This window comes from Pleurodeles waltl, chromosome 6 (assembly GCF_031143425.1).
Source record: "Pleurodeles waltl isolate 20211129_DDA chromosome 6, aPleWal1.hap1.20221129, whole genome shotgun sequence".
Classification (NCBI taxonomy): Eukaryota; Metazoa; Chordata; class Amphibia; order Caudata; family Salamandridae; genus Pleurodeles; species Pleurodeles waltl.
The window spans coordinates 171,024,530-171,047,346 of NC_090445.1; the positions used below are offsets into that span (position 1 = coordinate 171,024,530).

General features: G+C 46.5%; 1 protein-coding gene across 1 annotated transcript in view; it reads left to right on the forward strand.

The window, feature by feature from the left end:
• LOC138299479 (glucose-6-phosphatase catalytic subunit 1-like) overlaps positions 1 to 9,855 on the forward strand; it is a 49,998-nt gene extending 40,143 nt beyond the window's left edge. The window contains exons 4-5 of the mRNA XM_069237746.1: positions 7,840 to 7,955; positions 8,858 to 9,855. Coding sequence (XP_069093847.1) covers positions 7,840 to 7,955; positions 8,858 to 9,369 — 628 coding nt within the window. The 3' untranslated portion in view covers positions 9,370 to 9,855. The remainder of the gene's footprint in view (positions 1 to 7,839; positions 7,956 to 8,857) is intronic.
• Positions 9,856 to 22,817: the final 12,962 nt, after the last annotated feature.

Here is a 22,817-nt window from a genome sequence, read left to right on the forward strand (position 1 = left end):
ACCTTACCAGCTCTGACTGTTTCAAAATTTCAGAAACAGATGTCGACTCAGTTGCAGGGGCATTAATGGTGGGCAAGTAGCCAATGGACTCCTGTGATACACTAACTAGGTCTCTAGTACTGATATTAAATCTTGTCCAACTTGGTATTATCTGTTTAAGGCTCGCTTCTTGTCTTGTAACAACCCAGATTATGTTCTTATTTTGTGCAAGCTTCAGTTGGGCAACACGTTCTGGCATGACTTCGGTCATCAATGGCTGAGGCCCAACTCGTTCACCAGAAACATACATGAATAATTCTTCAGTATTTGTGGTGATCATTGTTCTTTGCTTTTGTTTCTCAATGCTTGGGGGAGGAGCTTTAAACGATTGTGGTCCAAACAACTTGGGCTGCACAGCTATGTCATTGACTCGATGAGTTGTCCCCTTACCAATAAGGGTCTCTTCCAGCTTATCAATGCTATCCCATGATAAGTTAGTGAAGACATGAGGCTGAATGTCTGCTGGAAGAACAAATTGCTCATTTAAAGTAGCTGCAAGTTTCTAAAGATACAAGGCGGTATCATTTTCTTCCAGTTGTGAGTATGGTATATCATGACAAAGTCTGCTTAGAGTGCAAATGATTTCAACATTGCATTTAGCTTTTTAATGGTGTATGGGAGCAATAATTGCTTGGGGGATTTCTGCTGGCCATCTGTGACTGCATATATACTGTCCTGACAGAACAATGGCATAAATAAGGTGACCCTTTTGAACAGCTTTGTGTTTTCTGGATCTCCAGTCAGAAGTCCTAATAGGAACTGTTTAAGGTAATCATGCACTGTAAATTAATCTTTATCAACGTCTGATGGATGATATGGCCATGGTGTTGATGTCGAGTTTGTTTTAATCATTATTCTTTTGTGCGATGATGTTTGATCAATGATCTTGTTCACGTCTGTTGCCTTAACCTTTAAAACTGATAATTCTCTTTTCAAACTCTGGTTTTCTGTTACAACGTCCTGTAGCATGACACTATCAAGTTGGGCCAATCATTTATCTTTGTTGTCTGGGAATATGTGGAGGCTGTCACCAACCCGGAGTCCAACGTTCTTCTAATATGCTTCTTGGTTGATTCATCTATTCCCTGTATTCTTCTGCATGTCATTAGGGTTTCAAGCCTTTCAGTGAGAGTCATCTCACGTATTACCTTTTTGTTAGGAATAATCACAGTTCTAATGTATTGAAATAGTTAATCATATGCTTCATCTCTCATATTTTTGTAGTGATCATCAGTTAAATGCAAGATGCATGATCTTCCTCCTTTGCTTTAATCATTGTATAGTTCCTATAACAAGATACATGATAATGTGCTTCTCCAGCTACTATATCATTACTACAAATTGCTGAGATATTTGAATCACAATTAATGTTGGCACACTCTCAAAGCCTTTTGTCAACTCTAAGCTCTATGGCCTTGATTATTTTCTCATGCGTTGATATTCCCCTGTAGCATTTTATATTTCCACACAATATACATACTTCAGCCTACACATTTGACTTTAATGATGTTCTTATGTTTGAGCATTTATTTGTGCACTCACTCGTTCCAGCATCATCACTGACACTTGCTTCAGCTTTTTGCTTATCCGCTTCTGTGCCAGGGACGTAATGGTTACGTCCTACAGCACAGTGCTCCTGTGCCAAGGATGTAACCATTACGTCCTGTCACTGGCCCACGGGGAGAGTGCTAGCGCTCCTCCCGTGGGCCAAGGGGCAGGGAAGAAAGGGGAATCGCTTCCCCTTCCACCCCTTCCCCCACCCCAGTGACGTCTGATGATGTCAGCGTGCTGACCTCATCAGAGGTCGCCCAACTTCCAGCACGATCGGAAGAGAAATGAAAGCATATCTCTTCCGATCAGGGGGCGGGTGCTGGTCTTTCCTTTCCTTCGTATCTTTCTGAACATTTCTTCAGCCCGATCGTAAAGCGATCGGGCTGCAGAAATGCCCACTAGACACCAGGGATGTTTGTCTTTATTATGTTTACTTATAAGGAGAGTGTCCCCTTGGGCAAGGGCCGCTCCTCAAGGATGGTATTTTTTAATTAGGCTTTTTCTGCCCCCCTCCCATTTGTTTTACATGTGGGGAACGACCCCTTAGGCAAGGGTCGCTCCCTTGTGGGGCAAATTGTTTTTAGGCCATTTCTGCCCCTCTTTTTATTAGGCCAATCTGCCCCCAAAGGAGGCAGAAACCACTAGACACCAGGGATTTTGGGAGTGACCCCATAGGCAAGGGTTGCTACCCTGGGGGGCAAATTTATTTTAGGCCATTTCTGTCCCCCTTGGAGGCTGATCGGCCTATTTTTTAATTAGGCCGATTTGCCCCCAAGGGGGGCAGAAACCATTTGGGCACGAGGGATTGGTGTGTGTGTGTTTTGTTTGGGGGGCAGCCCCTTGGGCAAGGGTTGCTCCTCATGGAGGCACATTACTGTTGGCCATTTCTGCCCCCTTTGGGGGCAGATCGGCCTATTTCTCTTAGGCCCATCTGTCCCCAAGGGGGGCAGAAAGCCCAGCAGAGACCAGGGAAGATTTTTTTTCAAAAAAAGAGGGTGTGGTATGGCCATACCTCCACCCTAAATAAATGGAGACAAAGTTGTTCTGCTCACTGATGGGCAGATGGGGCAATTACACCCGATCCACTCCCTGGGGGGGCAGAAACCCTATTAGATGCCAGCGAATTTTAAAAAAATAGTGGGGTGGTGGCTACCAACCAGTATGGGCATGGTTATGCCCCCACCCCAACTGAAGGGGGTAACAGTCTTTCAGCTCTCCCTCGCACACTAAAATATCTTATCCCAATGGCAAGCAAGAGGACATTTGATTATTTTGTGTTTTGGTTTTACATTTGGGCCATGAGAGCTTGTCTAACTCTCAAAATCGTCCCACTTGGAATGGTGAGGGCTGCACTTTTTGGACTTTGGGACACTGCTATGTAGAAAAATCTACGACACCTAGACACATCTGAAAACTAAACATGTAGGTGATTCCAGGGTGGTGTGCTTCACATGCACCCCACACCATTCTTTTACCCACAGTGTCCTGCAAACCTACAACTTTGCTTGAAATCACTCATTTTCCCCACATTTTTGTGATGGGACCTTCCGGAATCTGCAGAATCCACAAAATTCATACCACCCAGCATTGTCGCATCTATACCAATAAAAAATCTGCCCCACTTGTCAGCCTCAAAACTTTTTTCTTCAAACTGCCCTTTTGGACCCGCTGTGGTTCCCCCTCAATTTCAATATGTTTTGGCTCTTCCCTGTCACAGGCACTTGACCCACCTACACAAGGTAGGTATAATTTTTATCGGGAGACTGAGGAGAACGTTGGGTGGTAGGAAATATGTGTTGGTGCGGTGATCTCACACAGAAATGTGGGCAAAATTAGATTTTGTTTTAGCTAAATGTGAGGTTTGCTGAGGATTGTGGGTAAGAAAACACTGGGGGATTCACGCAAGTCACACCTCCATTGACTCCCTCAGGTGTCTAGTTTTCAGAAATGTCTGGGTTTGGTAGGTTTCCCTAGATGGCTACAGAGCCCAGGACCAAAAACGCAGGTGCTCCCCCCGCAAAAACAGGTAGTTTTGTATTTGATCATTTTGATGTGTCCACGTAGTGTTTTGGGGCATTTCCTGTCGCAGGCACTAGGCCTACCCACACAAGTGAGGTACCATTTTTATCGGGAGACTTTTTGGAATGCTGGGTGGAAGGAAATTTGTGGCACCTCCCAGATTCCATAACTTTCCATCACCGAAATTTGAGGAAAAAGTGATTTTTTTGGCCCAATATTGAGGTTTGCAAAGGATTCTTGGTAACAGAACCTGGTGAGAGCACCACAAATTACCCCATCCTGGGTTCCCCTAGGTGTCTATTTTTAAAAAATGCACAGGTTTTGTAGGTTTTCCTAGGTGTCCACAGCTAGGCACTTTCCCAAAAACACGTCAGTTGTCAATGTAAAATTGAATGTGTCCATGTTGTGTTTTGGGGCGTTTCCTGTCGTGGGCAATAGGCCTAACAAGATAAGTAAGGTACCATTTTTATCAGGAGACTGGGGGAATGCTGGGTGGGAGGAAGTTTGTGGCTCCTCTCAGATTCCAGAACTTTCTATCACCAAAATGTTAAGAAAAGATGTTTTATTTGCCAAATTTTGAGGTTTGCAAAGGATTCTGGGTATTAGAACCTGGTGAGAGCCCCACAAGTCACCCCATTCTAAATTCCCCTAGGTGTCTAGGTTTAAAAAATCTATAGGTTTGCTAGGTTTCCCTATTTGCCGGCTGAGCTAGAGGCCAAAATCCACAGCTAGGCACTTTGCAAAAAACACGTCAGTTTTCTTTGGGAAAATGTGATGTGTCCATGTTGTATTTTGGGGCACTTCCTGTAGCGGGCACTAGGCCTACCCACACAAGTGAGGTACCATTTTTATCTGGAGACTTGGGGAAATGCTGGGTTGAAGGAAATGTGTAGCTCCTCTTGGATTCCAGAACTTTCTATCACCGAATTGTGAGGAAAAAGTGTTTTTTGCCAAATTTTGAGGTTTGCAAAGGATTCTGAGTAACAGACTCTGGTGAGAGCCCCACAAGTCCCCCATCCGGGATTCCCCAAAGCGTGTCTAGTTTTATAAAATGCCCAGGTTTGGTAGGTTTCCCTAGGTGTTGGCTGAGCTAGAGGCAAAAATCCACAGCTAGGCACTTTCCAAAAAACACGTCAGATTTCAATGTAAAAATGTGATGTGTCCATGTAGCATTTCCTGTCGCGGGCATTAGGCCTACCCACACAAGTGAGGTACCATTTTTATCAGGAGACTTGGGGGAGCACAGAGTAGAAGAACAAGTGTTATTGTCCCTTGTTTTTCTCTATATTTTTCCCTTCCAAATGTGAGACAGTGTGTAAAAAAGACATCTATTTGAGAGATGACCTTTAATTCACATGCTAGTATGGGGACACCGGAATTCAGATATGTGCAAATCTACACAAATGACCCTTTTGCTGAATTTAGAATTTTCTCTACCTTTCAGAAATGTTTAGCTGTCCGGTATCCAGCATTGGCTTCACACCCATTTCTGTCACTAACGCGAAGGAGGCTAAAAGCACAAAAAATAGTAAAAATGGGGTATGTCCCAGTAAAATGCCAAAATTGTGTTGAAAAATGTGGTTTTCTGATTCAAGTCGGCCTGTTCCTGAAAGCTAGGAAGATGGTGATTTTAGCATTGCAAACTATTTGTTGATGCCATTTTCAGGGAAGCCTTCTTCAGCAACCCTTTTTTCCCATTTTTTTTTTTAAAAACTAAATTTTTGTTGTATTTTGGCTAATTTCTTGGTCTCCTTCTGGGGAACCCACAAAGTATAGGTACCTCTAGAATTCCTAGGATGTTGGAAAAAAAGGACGTAAATTTGGCGTGGGTAGCTTATGTGGACAAAAAGTTATGAGGGCCTAAGCGCAAACTGCCCCAAATAGCCACAGGAGGGGAAAAGGCCTGGCAGCGAAGGGGTTAATTGTGTCTAAATCTCTCTTCATAATAAACAAGCACCTGCACTTTCTTTGATAAAATACTTGGGGAACTGTGTTGCTTTCCATATTTCTTACACTAACAGTGGAATGTGATTTCTTACTTGAGCTACTTCTAACAAAGTTTTCCATGATGAGTAGTCCTACAGGCTTGTCAACGTAACTCCATGTTGCACATTTGACCATAAATGAATTATACACTGGGGATCAGGGGTACCAGGTGTGCTTGTTCCAGTCCTGTTCATGATGCTGCATGGTCCTTCACCACCAGCCCCGGAAAAGAAAATTAATTAAAAAAATATATACATTTTACTTGGTGTACTTAATATAATCATAATTACTATTATAATTATCATCAATTTAGGTAATCACATTTATTGTAATTGTAATTTTTAATAATAAAATTCACAATAATAAAAATTATGAAAAACATTCTATTTCCATCAAGGTATCCTGGGGGGTGGAGTGGTAACTCACAAAAAGCAAAGAGTTATGACTTGCTATCACATATTTTCTATCTCTAGGCGTTTGTTCCTTGCCAATAAATCATATTAGAACCCATTGCCCGCCAAGTGGTACGATAACATGGTTGCCTCAAGGCCTTTTATGTGGTTGCTTGAGTCAGACCAACTACTTCCACCAACAGAGAGGAAAAGCACACAGTTAATTTTCTGGCTTTTCCAGGTTTCTGAGTTTGAGGAAGTCCTTGTTGTCTCTTATGGTAGCGCTTACAGTCACAGATGGGCTACTAGCAGTTGAAAAGAATCGCAGGGCTCTGTCTTGTCATTTCAGTGTTTAGGCCTCCCAATCTGTTCATGTTTCTTAATTCCTTGTTTTAAAATTTCAAATCTGGATGATGCAAATGTTGAATACTTTCCCCATGTCTGGGATTGTGATCTTCTGGCAGCTGTTTTTGGAAGATTCAGTAATAGACCTCGTGCATCTTCTCACGAACGTAACCTTTTTAACCTAATGTGAAGGAAAATGTCCCGATTCAGCTTGTTCAATAAAAAATCGATCCTGCTTTAAAACAGAGTTTAAAGCCATTCTACGTGCACACTTCACCACCTTTAAATACGTCACCTTTATAACTTGATCCTCTTTAGCCCTCTTAATGCATATTAAAGTAACAGATTCTGGCATGTTTTTGTATTCCCTGTACAATTTTCAAACAATATATTTTGAAACCTATTTGTATATGATTTTCAAACAAATTCTTTCAACATTGGACATGGAGTCAGAGTTCATTTTCATGAATTAAAGAGGTTGGATAGGGACAGGTTCTAAAAGTGACATCAAAATGAGAAGTGGTGAGAGAACATGCCAAGTGGGTGCATTTAGGCTTCGATTTCATCAAAGAGTAGGTCTGGGGGTAAAAACAGCTACAAAATAGAGACAGAATGTGTATAACTGCTGAGATCTCCTGCTCCAGGCACTCCTACAAACCCAATATCCACACTTCTCTTGTAAAACACTAGAAAATACTAGGCACAACTCGATAAAAAAAACTGGGTTTCCTAACACTTGAGATCAAAACTTTACAGACAAAATTCCAATGCTGAGAAAACATGGGAAGCAAAAACGATTCTGTTAGGTAAGCCTGTGGTGGATACCATGCGGAAACTCCCAGTCCCTATGCAAAAGAAGGCAACTGCAGGAGGTCATTCCATAATTTCCATGGCTGGGGAAGGGGACTTTGCTGACCAACCAGCTACCCCTCCTATCACATGATGACTGTATCCTTGCCTTTGACTCTGCACAGCACAGTGCAGCCATTAGGCTAGGTTTGCTGGTGTTGTGCGGTGCAGGAGCCCAAGAGGGAGACAGTGGTACTGGGTAATCACAGACATAAGGATGAAAAGTAGGCAGTGGGTCCAGGTCTGAGGAAATGAGTCTCAATGAGTGGTACAATACACGTAAGCAAGTTATGAGGGGGACAACTCTAAAGTACACAGGCCACGGGGCGGATCTCCACAAGGAAAACAGGACAATTGAAGGCATGCACACATCAGAACCTTCTTGTGTGGTTATGGCAAAAAGGAAGGATGGTCTGGGATTCTGCCTGTAAAAGTAAAACATAAAAAATAATTTATAGCAAATTAGACAGACGTGCAAAACATCTTATATCGTTTTTGTATTCTAGCAATTTGGGCAAATCTGTAGATGCCACATAAGAGGAAGAGAGAGGCCTTTTAACGTCATCTTTTAATGTAATTAAGAATAATGTATGATTTGCATGATACCATTAAACATGTCAGCTACATTTAATTTATGAGAGTTTGCATACTTTTTTAGCTGCTTTCGGGCCATCATGTGGACTTGCTTCTGGGCAGTGCAGGTCTGCGTTTGTTTGTCCAGAGTATTCCTGGCTGCACACTTTCCACATCAAGTTGTTGCTGGAGTCATCTCAGGTCAGTACAAGTCACTGCTCTCTGTCATTAGACCATATTTTTGCATCAGTCTCGTCAGCCATGATAAGCACAAAATTGAGGTTGGGACAGGGTAGTGCAAAAGACGGAAGTCAGCATCATTTAGCTCAATGGGGTGTTGCTAACTTCAGGAAGTGTTCTAAGAGTAAACCTTCCGGTGACCAGGTCATTGGCCCAGCAACAGTATCCAATCAGCAGGGCCACTTGACTTTAATCTGAGTTTAGAAATAGGAACTTCTTGTGGGATCAACCCAGCCATTCTGTCAACAGATATGTCCAGACAATTCTGCCTTTGCTGAAGTTGACAATTTGTGTAATCACATTTATTGTCATTGTAATTTTTAATAATAAAATTCACAATAATAAAAATGATGAAAAACATTCTATTTCAGCGAAGGCAGAATTTATGCATATATCAAGTTGAATAGAAACACTCAAAACAGCAAAACAATTCTTCAAAAGGTGAACAAGTATTGCCAGTATTGCCAGCTTCTATACATTAAACTTAGGTCTGGAATATCTCTTCTATGGCACATTTATTTAAACTACAGTCGTCGTTAACCAACAAATATTTAAGAGCGAATCTTGTCCATGTACAAGTATTCCTTTTGATGGTTCATACAGTTTAATCACATTTCAAAACAATTAGGGCCCGATTACAACTTTGGAGGAGGTGTTAATCCCTCCCAAAAGTGACGGTAAAGTGACGGATTTACCACCAGCCGTATTACGAGTCCATTATATCCTATGGAACTCGTAATACGGCTGGTGGTATATCCGTCACATTTGGGACGGATTAACACCTCCTCCAAAGTTGTAATCAGGCCCTTAGTCTTTTGTCATTTTAGTCGAATGATTAACCATGAGATTTTTTTTGTTCCTAGGGATGGTGGTAGCTGAAGTATTTGACCGGATTGACTCAATCTACAAAGCGAGCCTAAGGACATACTTCTATACAACGCTCTTCCTGTTCTTTTTCGCACTGGGGTTCTACATCCTACTGAACGCACTTGGTGTGGACTTGCACTGGTCACTGGACAAAGCCGACAGATGGTGCGCCAAGCCTGAGTGGATTCACTTTGACACCACCCCCTTCGCCGGCCTGCTGAGGAACCTGGGCGTCCTCTTTGGGCTTGGGGTAGCGCTCAACACTCAGATTTATCAGGAGAGCTGCAACGGGAAGCAACAACGGCAGCTGACCTTCCGCCTATTTTGCATCGTTCCATCGCTACTGGTCCTCCATTTGTACGACATCATTGAGCTCCCAGCACACTCTGAACTGCTCTTCTATTTATTGGCCTTCTGCAAAAGCATGGCTGAACCCCTCACTGCTGTAGCCATTATCCCTTACTGCGTATCACACTGGTTAAGGTGGAAAGAGAAAAAGAGGGTGTAGCCAGGCCGCCATCTTGTAGCATAGACAATAGAAGTTTACACTTAGTGGCATCGAAAGAAAGCTGTTTACTGTATTTGCTACCGTAGGTCTGCAGCTGTAATCAGATTAGTTTTCATCAAAGTAGATACAGAATCTTCGCTTTTTTATCAGGGATTTAAACTTTGAATATTTAGAAAGAAACAAGTAGAGTACTTAGTTAGTGTTCATTATTTTTTGCTTACATGTTTTTTAAATGGTTTTTCTAAAGTAAATTTTTTTGTTACACATAAGTGCATGTAGGTTGGTGTAGGGATATAGTTTCCTTCCAAATTTCTGAATTGTCTGAATTAAAAGCAAGACGAATCTAAAAATGATCAGTATCAATGAATAGACAAGTAGCAAATTGTGCAGCCATAAAATCATATGGCAGGAAATTGTAAATAAGTATTTTCTAAATGTGTGCTTATAAACTGCACAGAAAATAAAAGCCTGTTACTTTTACATTCATTGCTGTGTCTACAAAGGAAGCTCTTCTCTTACTAGCATCATAAATGGAGAGGCGAATTGTCACGAAAAGGCAGTAGACTTCTATATGTTTTCTTGCTGAAAACAGAAAGTATTTCTTTAGGTGCATATTGCAGCCAGGGCATGCTCCCAAGTGCCTGGGTAAACGTGTCACTTAGTACTTCTGTTCATGACATCTGCATGACTAGGAAATACGAGATTGGCTCATTTTCCTACACCAATGTGAATCGGGATGGTTTAATGGAGCGTCTCCATGACATGGTGCCATGGCACACCCTTTAATATAACATTTCCAATTACACTATGGATCTCATTACAAATTGCCCAGTGTTTTGTGCGATATTTATCGCATCCTATGAAATCCAACTAAGCAGTGGTCATATTTCATTGAGTGCAATGTTCTGGTAATTACCAATTTACCTGGGGAACATTATGGGGATGCAGCACTAGCAGCATAACTGATAAGTATGTAATTAAACTGATTTTAACAGACCACCTTATATGAGTGCATTGAATGTCCTATGCCCCTAACGTGGCATAGACCAGCAAATAGTATGTATTATTTACAAGTTCAAAAAAAATTCTGAGGAAGACTGATTAGAAGTGTGATCACACTCCCATCAAAACAAGGTTTTGTATCTCAATGAAAATATGAAAATGTTGGAATGTCACTGATAATAACCATTACACTTCTCTAACTCTTATGTATAAAGCTTACTCCTTAGCATCCATCCCGTTCTGTTTTTTCTCTTTTCAAGAATCTTGTGGTTTCCAAAATGTTTCCAGATTCCCAGTCTAGTAATGGCTGCCATAATGGATTTAAATTCTGGTTAGTTATGATCTGCAGGCTAGCAAATGTTCCACAGATGGGTCTACATGCAACATACATAAGACTGTATGGTCTATATGTATTCTTTCTCTTTATCAACATGTTTGGTTGTTTTGTCTGGAAACACTGGCATTCGTTTTTCAGCTTTTATGCAAACAGAGAAGTCAAAATCAACATAGGTAAGGAAAATGTTAATGTCAAGAAGGGGTTGGCCATCGAAAAGCTTGTGCTGTGTTGCACATTTGTATTGCATTTTTTCTATTTGTATAGACTGCTAACAATCGTTAAGGGTGCCTCTCTACAATGTTCTAGGTGTTCTCATGGACTACGGTTGTGGTGGCTAGATATTGTTTGTGCCTGGTCTGTGCACCAATTGGCCTGTTCTTGATTGTAGTTAGTGATGGTTTATTTTAGTTTAATGGAGGACCAGAGTCTTGTCCTACTGTATCAGATCTTGGGTGAAGTCTTTGTGTATATTGTGTCGGGGTAGTGAACAGTTCACCTTGTTACAAGACTCTGAATGTTTGGCCATTGCTTAGCTGGTTGTGTTCAGTTTTGTGTCAAGGTGTATCCCAATGCCAACTACACGTGTTTGGTGCTGTGCACTTGAGGATGTGGGATGGATGGATTCATATATTCCATTGCTTGTATAAGTGATGAGTTGCATGTTAGGGCGTTGCCTGGCAATTAATTGAAACTTCATGTTCAATTTGGGTCATATGCAAGGTTAGTCACCACGATTGTGGAGGTCTTTTATTCCACCGGGCATTTTCCTGGTGGGCTGAAGCCCTTGGAGGCAGGTTTTGAAAGCCTAGGGCGACTCCAAGTGCAGCAGGGACAGGGAAGTTTCAAGAGAGAGAGAAAGAAACTGAGGTGGGGGAAGGTACATAGAAGGAGATTGAGAGGGAGAAGAGAGGGAGAGAGAAGAGAGAGAGAATAGATGGATTTAAAGAGAGTGTTAGCTCGAGAAGACAAAGGAAGCAGAGCTTATTTAAACATTTTTGTCAGGGATGCTTGTGGTTCTCAGTCTAAACCCTGTTAGGCTTCCTTTCACTGGGTTATTAGAAGGGAATTTTCTTATCCAGGTGGTGTTCTCTTCATTTACGGCTGAACAGTTTTCGGTTTTACTGATGAGAAGCAAACTCAACAAACACACTAATGACCTTCTTGCTTTTCGGCTTCATCTCAACATATTCCAACAAACCTTCCAGGTTCCTCTTTTAAATCTTGCTGACACCAGTAACCTATTTGATACAGCAAATGCTGACTCAAGAACAACAAAAATCATTGGGTCCATGAAGGGCTTGATTCTGAATGATTTGTTTGGAAGTAGGTCAGACACAGTTGGGCATTTGATCGGATCGTTGCCTATTCTTCTCTCCTGAAATGTTTATTTGAACTATGAATTACTGGTCAAACATTGGCATGATAACAACTCCAATCCAGCCCTTTAATTTTACACCACAGCATATTACTTGTGGGCATCCAATAGGATAGGCTCTATCAAAGCTGTTCTATAATCTTTATACCATATCACTAGTCAAACAAACATTCTCACTTTCCTTCAGTTTTTAAAACTGTACCCCATTGCTGACAAGTGACAATGACAGATCCCCAACACAATATTTTTTCACATGGCCGCCTAAGAATAGGCAAAGGTAAATCCCCCCCCAAAAATGAGATGAACATTGCAGAAGCTGAGATCCCTGTAGTGCATCACCTATAGCACAATGGCCAATTGAGGATTGGTCATTCCAAGGAGAGGCTAAGTGCTAGTCTGACCACCTTGGCCTTTCTCTTCTTTGTGAAGTGCCAGATACTTACTAACAACTGCTTTACTATAGCAGGAATTACCCCCTGCTCTCTGCGTCCCGCGTTGTGATCACTGGAAAGCTCACCTATAGCCAAAGAAAGACTAAGCGGCCCAAGCAGCTAAGCTGGATGCCCCTCACGCAGCCCTGCACACTAAACATGATTTGTGCAGATGTGGCTATCAGGTGGCACTGCTTGTTTGTGGTGAATTGTATCTAGTATTTAACGTTGATCTATTGTCCTCACACCGTCTAAACAGTTTCAATTGATAAGATAGCAGAATTGCTCTCTCAAATAGTTACTGAAAGTCAAATTGTGTCATTGTTAGAGAATTTCCATACTCGCTTTCACAGCCACAGATGTGTGAACACCAAACAGCACCAGAAACAATCCGCCTCCTTGGACATTCATTTGTTATTCCCAGCTCAACACACACCCTTGATTGACTAATAACCACCACTGTGGAAATTCACATCACACAAGTGAGACAGTTCCCAAGATTGGCTATTTCACCCTCATGTTTTCAGGACAAGGAATCACCATTCGGAAGGAGGCTCATGATCCCAGAAATGCAGTAGAGTCTGTCACTAGGTGGTAGAAAGGTGTTGACTCGTTTATGAGGAAGTGGTGTAGGGCAGAGCCACAAGTCTTCTTACTACACTGCCCTGCACCAATATAAAAGGGCAGGAATGGACCGTATTTATGAAATACAATCCATTCCTGTTGTTTCCCCCTGCGCTGGCTCACAAATTGCTGCCTAGCGCCAATGTAGGATGCACAAAAACAATCCTGAGATGCATTTTCCACTTTCTGTGTGTGCTGCAGAATGCAACACAAATGGAAAGAGGAAAAACCCAGGAGAAATGAAAACATTTCTCCTCATTACGTCTGCTCTGGGGAGGCGTAAGGTTTTGACACTGCTCCAGTTCACATGATTTTGAAAACCTGGTGCAGTGTCAAAATCTATATGTGCTGCATGAGAACAGCCACCGCAACACCCATGGGATGCCTCCTTGGTGCAGGGTAGACAACGCAGCGGCTTGTGCTGCTTTGTCTTACTCCAAATCTATGAGGCCATGCACAGCCATGTAGGGTGGCTAACAGGCTTGTGCTGCCGAAGCGTCAAAAAAAGTGATGCTTCGGTGATGCAAGCCTCTCATAAATAAGCTCCAAAATATTCTGTACCTTTTTTAGGTCTTTCACCGTCAGGTAGATACATATAAAATAACAGCAAGCTTAAATGAAAAATAAATAAATGAAAGTTGTTACTCAGTGGGCAAGGCACTGTAGTGCATTTTGAAGGAAGCTTCTATTAGTTAATGCACTGCAGAGGTCTGTGTGTAACTGGAGAGGACAGAAAGCACTGTGACTATGTATGTCTTTATTTTATATTTGCATTACACACAGTATAAAATAAACTACTAAAAAATGTGCAAAAGGTTTTACCATAAAATAGTGCTTCCAAAATATAGATTTTAGTAATATGCAGACTGTCCCTTCAATACCTCCTTAGGGGTAGTTAACATTATGTAGATACAATTACAATTAAAAGCATGCACTTCACAGTTCAGTTGTTAACTCTTTTTACTACCACTGAAGAAGAATAAATCTTTGTCATTACAAAGCTTCCAGTGATTCGATCAGTACCAGGTCCCAAGCATCCTTTACGTTTGCAGATTACAGTTTACATTTGCAGATTAACAGGGCATATTTGCACTTCTTTCAGGCAAGCAGGCACCCTGGAAAGAATGCTTCTTTAGATGTCTGCCTCTCCCTCGATTCATTTAACAGGAGACTCACTAAATGACAAGTCAACTGAAGCTTTCTAAACTATCTAAATTAATCGTCCCAGGACGGGTGTGTTTTCCAAAACAAAGACGTTTTGGATTTGAGGCAGAAGTGGCTGTGGAATGCGCACCCCCGTTGATGACTTCACGGACCCCTTGGGGTCGTGACCCAAAGTTTGAAGAACTCTGCGGATGTTCTAAAATGCCCCACAGACCGCTCAAGCGATCTTGTCAACCGAGTACAGAATTCGGGCCATCTCTCTTATTAAGATCTTGTCTTGTCAATCATCTGGTTCCTAGCTCATATCTGTAAGATGGAGAAGTGTACTACACTAGAGAGACCCCACCACTGTCTCTCAGTTTCCGTCATGCCTTCAACCATCAGCCATACAGAATATTGTGCTCACAGTCACCAGCAAGTTTTCAGTAATGGCCAGCCCCAACTGCTCACCACCAATGGTGTAATGTGGTGGTGTCTCCCTCAATATATCAAATTAGAGGGAACGTCAGAATCAGGAAATTCGACACTTCTTCAGAATGAACAACGATCAGTAATGGCAGGACCTTTGGCGGCATGACAAGCAACAAAGAAATAAGCTAACAGGATGCTTACCACTCGGATATTATGCAAGAATGTCATTCTATAACATTCTATGCTGCACAAGAAGCTTTGTCTCTTTCATGCTATTGCTTCCTCTGCAGGAATGGTTGGTCAAAACATTTTGACCACTTCCATCCTCGTTTACCTTCTCCCAGTAAGGCTGCTCACTGACTATAATCAATATGTAGAAGCACTGGACAGACGTAATTTACATCTTACTGGACAGGCATATTTGTTTGTGGTGGGCAACATTTTTACACTTGTCATCAATAGCCCAATGAGCTGAAGCGTGTGTAGTGGTACTCCAACTTTGGTTTTTAGAACATTGTGGACCAGTATAATTCAGGATGAAATAATGGTAAGTGGCTTATGCAAGAAATTACAGGTTCAATTACTTCAAAATAGGAACCACATACTTAAGAAAATAAATCGAAATTGCAAAAAGTGTGGCCCAATCACTCTATTAAGCCACTGAGGCCTTATAAAGAATGGCCCAGAACCTGAACCATTACAATCCTTACACAGAAGGATCGACAGGGTGGGCCCCAGTAATTTTGGAAGTGGGGTATTAAAAGATTATGGTGGTCATTACAACCCTGGCGGACGGTGTTAAAGCGGCGGTAAGACCGCCAATAGGCCGGCGGACAAAAAAAGAGAGTTATGACCCTGGCGGGAGCCACCAACAAAGACAGCCACTTTAACACACCGCCCGCCACGGCGGTACAGACAAGCAGCGCGGCGGTCACCGCCAACAGACAGGCGGAACTCAATGTACCGCCCATAGTATCACGACCCGCCAATCCGCCACCTTTTCCGGGGCGGATTCACCGTGGATAAAAACACGGCGGAAACAGCTTTGGCAATGGGAAAACGCTCACCTGAACACATCCCACGAGGAACGAGGACTCCATGGACCCCGAACTACAAATACTCCCTGCCCTTGTGTTTCTGCTCCTCTACGACCATCATCTACGTAGGCGCCAAAGACAACGGTGAGTACTGCACCTACGACATGGGGGAGGGGAGAGGCAAAAGTTAGGGGGACACCCACCAAACACCCCCAACCTCGCATTATACAACATACACACCAATGCATTCACAAAAACCACAGTAACAACCTACAATCCCCCCGGAAGAATGAAAAGACAAAGCGAAATTCGGTCAAACATTGTAATGTGGCAATATGCATGTCATACAAAAATATACAGATATATATGAAAATCAGTCATAATTATATACAGTACGAGAAGTAGTGCAGATATGTACACAACAATGTCCGTGCACCAACAGTCCAAAAATACATGGGCGAGGCCCACAAAGGATACCTGACCACAATCGGAGAGAACACTGCCGGGGCATCAGATAGAAATACTACAGGCACCTCAGGGGGAAGGGAAGGAGGGGCACCTCAGCCGGATGACTGCAAAGCCAGATCCACGACGGGCTCCATGCCCATTTATGTATCCTGGGGAGTGCAAAGCCACAGTCTCTCAAGTCTCTATAGTGGGTGGCTTGCCCACTGTGCCATCCTGGGGAGTGCAAAGCCACAGTCTTTCAAGTCTCTACAGTGGGTGGGGTGCCCACTGTGCCATCCTGGGGAGTGCAAAGCCACAGTCTCTCAAGTCTCTACAGTGGGTGGGGTGCCCACTGTGCCATCCTGGGGAGTGCAAAGCCACAGTCTCTCAAGTCTCTACAGTGGGTGGGGTGCCCACTGTGCCATCCTGGGGGGGTGCAAAGCCACAGTCTCTCAAGTAGATGCAGGTCTCCACTGGTACTGGGGGGGACTGGTGCCCACAGTGCTTCATCCTGTGCAGGACAGACAGAGTGGATGCAGGTCTCCACTGGTTCTGGAGGGGGACTGGTGCCCAGACTGGATGAGTCTCCCCATGAAAGTTCCTGTCCTGTCACTGTCCCAGCTGCACATGGGATAAGGATGCGTGATGTGGCGTTCTATTCATTCCTACCAGGTGCTTGCCCTGTTCAGCGTTGTTTCGACATGGCGGTTCAGGACTGTTCAGCGGTGCCTTGCCATGGCGGTCTTTGCCCTGTTCAGCGGTGCCTTGACATGGCGGTCTTTGCCCTGTTCAGCGGTGCTTTGCCATGGCGGTCTTTGCCCTGTTCAGCGGTGATTCAACATGGCGGTTCAGGACTGTTCAGCGGTGCCTTGCCATGGCGGTCTCTGCCCTGTTCAGCAGTGCTTTGCCATGGCGGTCTTTGCCCTGTTCAGCGGTGCTTCGACATGGCGGTTCAGGACTGTTCAGCGGTGCCTTGCCATGGCGGTCTTTGCCCTGTTCAGCGGTGCTTTGCCATGGCGGTCTTTGCCCTGTTCAGCGGTGCTTTGCCATGGCGGTTCTGGTACGGACATTGGTGTGTGGCATGACGTTCCCTACACTGGGCATTGGTGTGTGGCATGACGTTCCATCATAGCCCACCTGGGCTGTGGCAGCCGGGGCCCTCCTGGGCTGTGACTCCGGGGGTGGCGGTGGTCTCCTGACCAGTGACGATACTTGGGCCCTCCTAGGCAATGACTCTGGCGGTGGTCTCCTGACCAGTGACAATACTTGGGCCCTCCTGGGCAATGACTCTGGCGGTGGTCTCCTGACCAGTGACGATACTTGGGCCCTCCTGGGCAATGACTCTGGCGGTGGTCTCCTGACCAGTGACGATACTTGTGCCCTCCTGGGCAATGACTCTGGCGGTGGTCTCCTGACCAGTGACGATACTTGGGCCCTCCTGGGCTGGGAGTCCGACGGTGGTCTCTGGACCAGTGACGACGGTGCTGGCGGTTGTGTCTCGACCGCCAGAAATGATGGCGCACTTCTCCGCCGTGACACTCACAAGAGGCTGGGCAGACTTCCTCTGGCCCTTTCCCACCTTTGGTGGAGTCACAGCTGACTCTCCAATCCCCTTGGAACCCATGTGAGTTGTTTTCCCACCAGGAGTCTTCACACGGTCCCGTCATCCACTCTCCAATTTTAGAGCCTTTACAGGGGGTGGGCTGCCAGTCCCTTGGCTCCGGGTCATACTGCCAGTCCTGGTGGCCGGTGCACTCCACAAACCTTGAACAGGCACCACTGGTATTGGAGGCTTTCTGGCTGAGGCGCTACGACAGGACTGATGAATTGGAGGGGGGGGTGGGGGCAAATAGGTCAGCTTTACAGAGGGACAGTTTCTGACGAACACTGGGATGGGTAGTTGGAGGGGGCCTGGAAGTGGAGGAAGAGGAGGTGGTTGTCGGAGGTGTCACTTTAGGTGTTTTGGGTGCAGGTGCAGGTACTGGAGGCTGTCGTGAGGTGGATGGATGTTGGGTGAGTGATTGGCGGCGTTTGTGTACTATGGGAGGGGGCATCACAGACACACTGGGAGAGGACACAGGGGACGTGTAAATGGGAGTGGAGGTGGTGAGTGCAGGTGAGCAGGGTGTGGTGCTGTGTGTTCTGGTGCGAGTCCTAGTGCCTGTAGATGTGGTGCATGCAGGTGTGTGTGTAGACGAGACTGGGAGGGAGGAGGGAGAAGAGGAGGAGGGGGACACAGTGGAGGCAGTGGATGTTGCTGTGTCTGTACGTGGGTGAGGCTTGCGTGAGTGCCTGTGGGTTGTGTGGTGCCTATGTTTGCTTGAGCTACCTGTGTGTGCTTACTTGTGTGCATGCTGGTCTGTAGGTGTGTTTGGGATGGGCTGGGGTACAGGAGATTGGGTCTGGGTGGAGGAGGTTGGAGGGGGGAGGCTAGACACAGGGACAATGGCTGCCATCTGTGCTGAGGCCAGAGATTGCAGGGTTCGCTGAAGGACAGCCTGACCAGAATGAATGCCCTCCAGGAATGCATTACCGTGTTGCAACTCTCGTTCTACACCCTGGATGGCATTCACAATGGAAAACTGTCCAACAATGAGTGACATGAGGAGGTCAATGGCCTCCTCACTGAGGGCAGCAGGGGTGACTGGGGCAGGGCCTGAGGTGCCTGGGGCGAAGGTGATGCCCACCATCCTGGGTGAGCGGGCACGGGGCGAACGCTGAGGGGCTGCTGGGAGGGCGGAGCTGGTAGGGGAGGTGGCGGCTGTACCTGTAGAAGTGGGGTGCACAGATGGTGCCGCAACCACAAGGGAGCCTCCATCGGCGGACGAGTCCGTGTCGCTACTTGGTGATCCGGTGGCCGACGTGAAGCTCCCCTCGCCCTCCGTCCCACTGGTGCATTCAGAGTCCGTGGTGTGGCCCTCCATGGCCATGTGGGATGCAGCTCCCTCGTGCTCTGGTGCCACTGTACCTCCGCCTGATGATGCTGATGTACAAAAGGACAGGGAGAGCAGAAAAAGGGGGGGAGACAGAAGAAAGAGAGTTATAGTGCATGGCATACCGCTACCGTTGGCGGGCAAGACAGACACAGCAGCCCCCTGCATTACGCCGTGCTCCTGCCCTCTGCACATGCAATTCCTGGGATATGGCCTACATGGCAATGGTGGATATCTACGCTCATGGATGCCACAGGGGCAACTATACCTCGACTTGGCACTCTGCTGAGGTGGGGTAGAGTGCCACATGGCCTACATTACGGAGGGGCCTTGCCTACCGAACTCGCCCTGGCCTCGGGACACCCACAGCCCACCTCCCTCACCCAGACACCTCCACTGTGCGCAAAGTCCGCAGAATGAGAGTGTACTCACCCCCTTGTGTCTGCTGTGATGCCCTCAAGCACCCATCCAACTCCGGGTAGGCCACCGCCAGGATCCGGAACATCAGGGGGGTCATGGTGCGACAGGTACCGCTCCCACATTGGGAGGCCATCCCCAGCTGAGCCTCCGCCTCTTACGGCAGTGGGTGCCCCGTCTCTGGTGGGCCCCCAGGGTCCGTACCTCCTTGGCGATGGCACGCCAAATGTCCCTCTTCTGGTGGGCGCTGACCTACATGACATGCACAAGGAAAGAGGAACAGTCATTAACAACTGCACCGTCGTTGTGAGTGGCCCCCTCCCTACACTGGCCATGTGGCCCATTCATTCCCATGCATTAATGTACTATGAACTCTGCCCCCTTCCCTCTACCAACCAGCCCTCTCCACCCAGGCCTAGCCCATACCACGTGCTCCCTGTGTACTAACCTGTTGGTCTGGAGGACCGTAGAGTAGCGTGTACTGGGGGAGGACCCCGTCTACCAGTTTCTCCAACTCCTGTGCAGTGAAGGCAGGGGCCCTTTCCCCAGACGCAGCAGCCATCGTCGCTTCCAGACCGAGGTCACAGCAGCACTTGCAGTGTAAGTCCTCTCCTGTCGAAGGTCAGGTATCTAGTGATTGAACAGATAGAAAATGGCGGTGACGTCCGCGGCGGTGACGTCCACGGCGGTGCACATCATCACCGCCGGCGCACCTGTTCATTGGCTCCTGGGACCCATAGGGTCCAAAGTTAACCAATGCAGCATTGCGCTGCGGTCTACGACCGCCTACCGCGACGGTGTGCAACACCAGCGCAGTTACCCCACAATCCCATTGTCCCAGTTTAGAGGTCAGGCAGCCGCCATTTCAGGGGCCCACATGGCTTAATTTACCTCTGCGTCACACATAGCTAGGCCTACACTCAAAACACATACAGGAAGGGTTCTGTGAGTGGTGTAGTCTTGTGTGTAACTGTGGGTACATACCTCGAGGAATAATGACTGATTCTTCGCTGTTGTCCTTCGTAGGCACCGTCAGCTGGGACAGTTGAGAAGATGGCAGAATCCTCCGGTGTACCGACCGCTGGTGGACCTATTGACAATGGAAGAGCGACATGTCATTGTCACCTACCGGTTTGACCGTGCCACAATCCAGGAACTATGTACCCAGTTGGAGCCAGACCTGATGTCACCAATCTGCCATCCCACCGGAATCCCCCCTGACGTGCAAGTGCTGTCAGTGCTCCATTTCCTTGCAAGTGGGTCTTTTCAGACAACAGTGGCCATGGCATCAGGGATGTCCCAGCTTATGTTTTCCAACGTGTTGTCCAGAGTGCTGTCTGCCCTGCTGAAACACGTACGGAGATACATCATTTTCCCTGAGGTAGCAGATTTGCCTACAGTGAAAAGTGACTTCTATGCCCTTGGACATATCCCCAACGTCATAGGTGCCATTGATGGGACACATGTAGCTCTGGTCCCCCCCCACAGGAGTGAACAGGTGTATAGGAACAGGAAGAGTTATAATTCAATGAATGTCCAGATGGTCTGTTTGGCAGACCAGTACATCTCGCAGGTAAATGCTATGTTCCCTGGCTCAGTGCATGATGCCTACATCCTGCGAAATAGCAGCATCCCTGATGTGATGGGTTAACTCCAGAGGCACCGTGTATGGCTATTGGGGGACTCTGGTTACCCCAACCTTTCCTGGCTATTGACCCCAGTGAGGAATCCCAGGACCAGGGCAGAGGAACGCTACAATGAGGCCCAAGGGCGGACTAGGAGGGTGATCGAACGCACCTTCGGCCTCCTGAAGGCCAGGTTCAGGTGCCTCCATATGACAGGTGGATCCCTATCCTACTCACCAAAGAAGGTGTGCGAGATCATCATCGCCTGCTCCATGCTCCATAATTTGGCTTTGCAACGCCAGGTGCCTTTTCTGCAGGAGGATGATCCAGATGACGGTGTTGTTGCAGCTGTGGAGCCTGTGGAGCCTGTGGACAGTGATGAGGAGGAAGCTGAGGAAGAACACAACGACAACAGGGAGTCAGCAATATTTCCAGTGACACACAGGTGAGCTCATTTTCATGTTTAACATTACATTAACTTGCACACGTCTACCTCTATCTGGTTTGTCGATTTCAAACACTATTTGGTAACTGAGTTGTACCTTTCCATTACGGTTCACAGGTGTGGTTACCAACGTGTCATCTGCTTGCATCCTTCAAGGACTTGTGATGTGTGACATAGGTATGTTAGCCTTACTATGGGAAACGCATTATGACACTGTCATTGATAATACATAATTAGTAAATCACAGACTGACTCAAGATTGTTTTGGGTTTCAAGGGTGTTTATTGAAGTGCTCAGAAATGTGAGGGGGTTGTAAAAAGCGGATGGGTGATGGTGGAGGAATGTCCATGGCAGAGTCCAGTCTATTAGTCTCACAGATGCACTGCCCATCTGGGCATAGGAAGTGGAGCTGGGGCAGTTTAAGTATGGACAGGGTAACAAGGTGGTACAGTGGGAGGACAAACAGGGTGGTCTCATTTCCTGGCGGGGGTCTTGCCATCTTGCTCTGTCCTGTTCCTGGATCTCAGGGACCGCTTGCGTGGTGGTTGTCCGTCTGCAGGGGGTGGGGTGCTGGTGTGTTGGTCCTGTGGCGAGGCGTCCTGTCCACTAGCGCCGGTGGAGGTGGTGGGCAGTTCATCGTCCTGGCTAGTATCAGGGGCCCCTTGGAGTGCCACGGTGTCCCTCATGGTGTTCTGTATGTCCTTCAGCACCCCTACGATGGTGCCCAAGGCAGAGCTGATGGTCCTGAGCTCCTCCCTGAACCCCAAATACTGTTCCTCCTGCAGGCGCAGGGTCTCCTGAAACTTGGCCAGGACTGTCGCCATCGTCTCCTGGGAGTGGTGGTAGGCTCCCATGATGGAGGAGAGGGCCTTGTGGAGAGTGGGTTCCCTTGGCCTGTCCGCCCCCTGTCGCACAGCAGCCCTCCCAGTTCCCCTGTGTTCCTGTGCCTCCGTCCCCTGGACCGTGTGCCCACTACCACTGCCCCCAGGTCCCTGTTGTTGTTGGGGTGGTGGGTTATCCTGGGTTCCCTGTAGTGGTGGACACACCGCTGATTGACCTGTCCTGGGTAGGGAGGTTCGGGCCCGCTGGGTGGGTGCTGTGCTGGTGTTACCAGAGGGTGGAAGGTCAGTGTTGGGCTGTGCCTGTGCAAGGGGAACCGACTGTCCCGAGGCCCACGATGGTCCGGGCTGGTCATCAGGA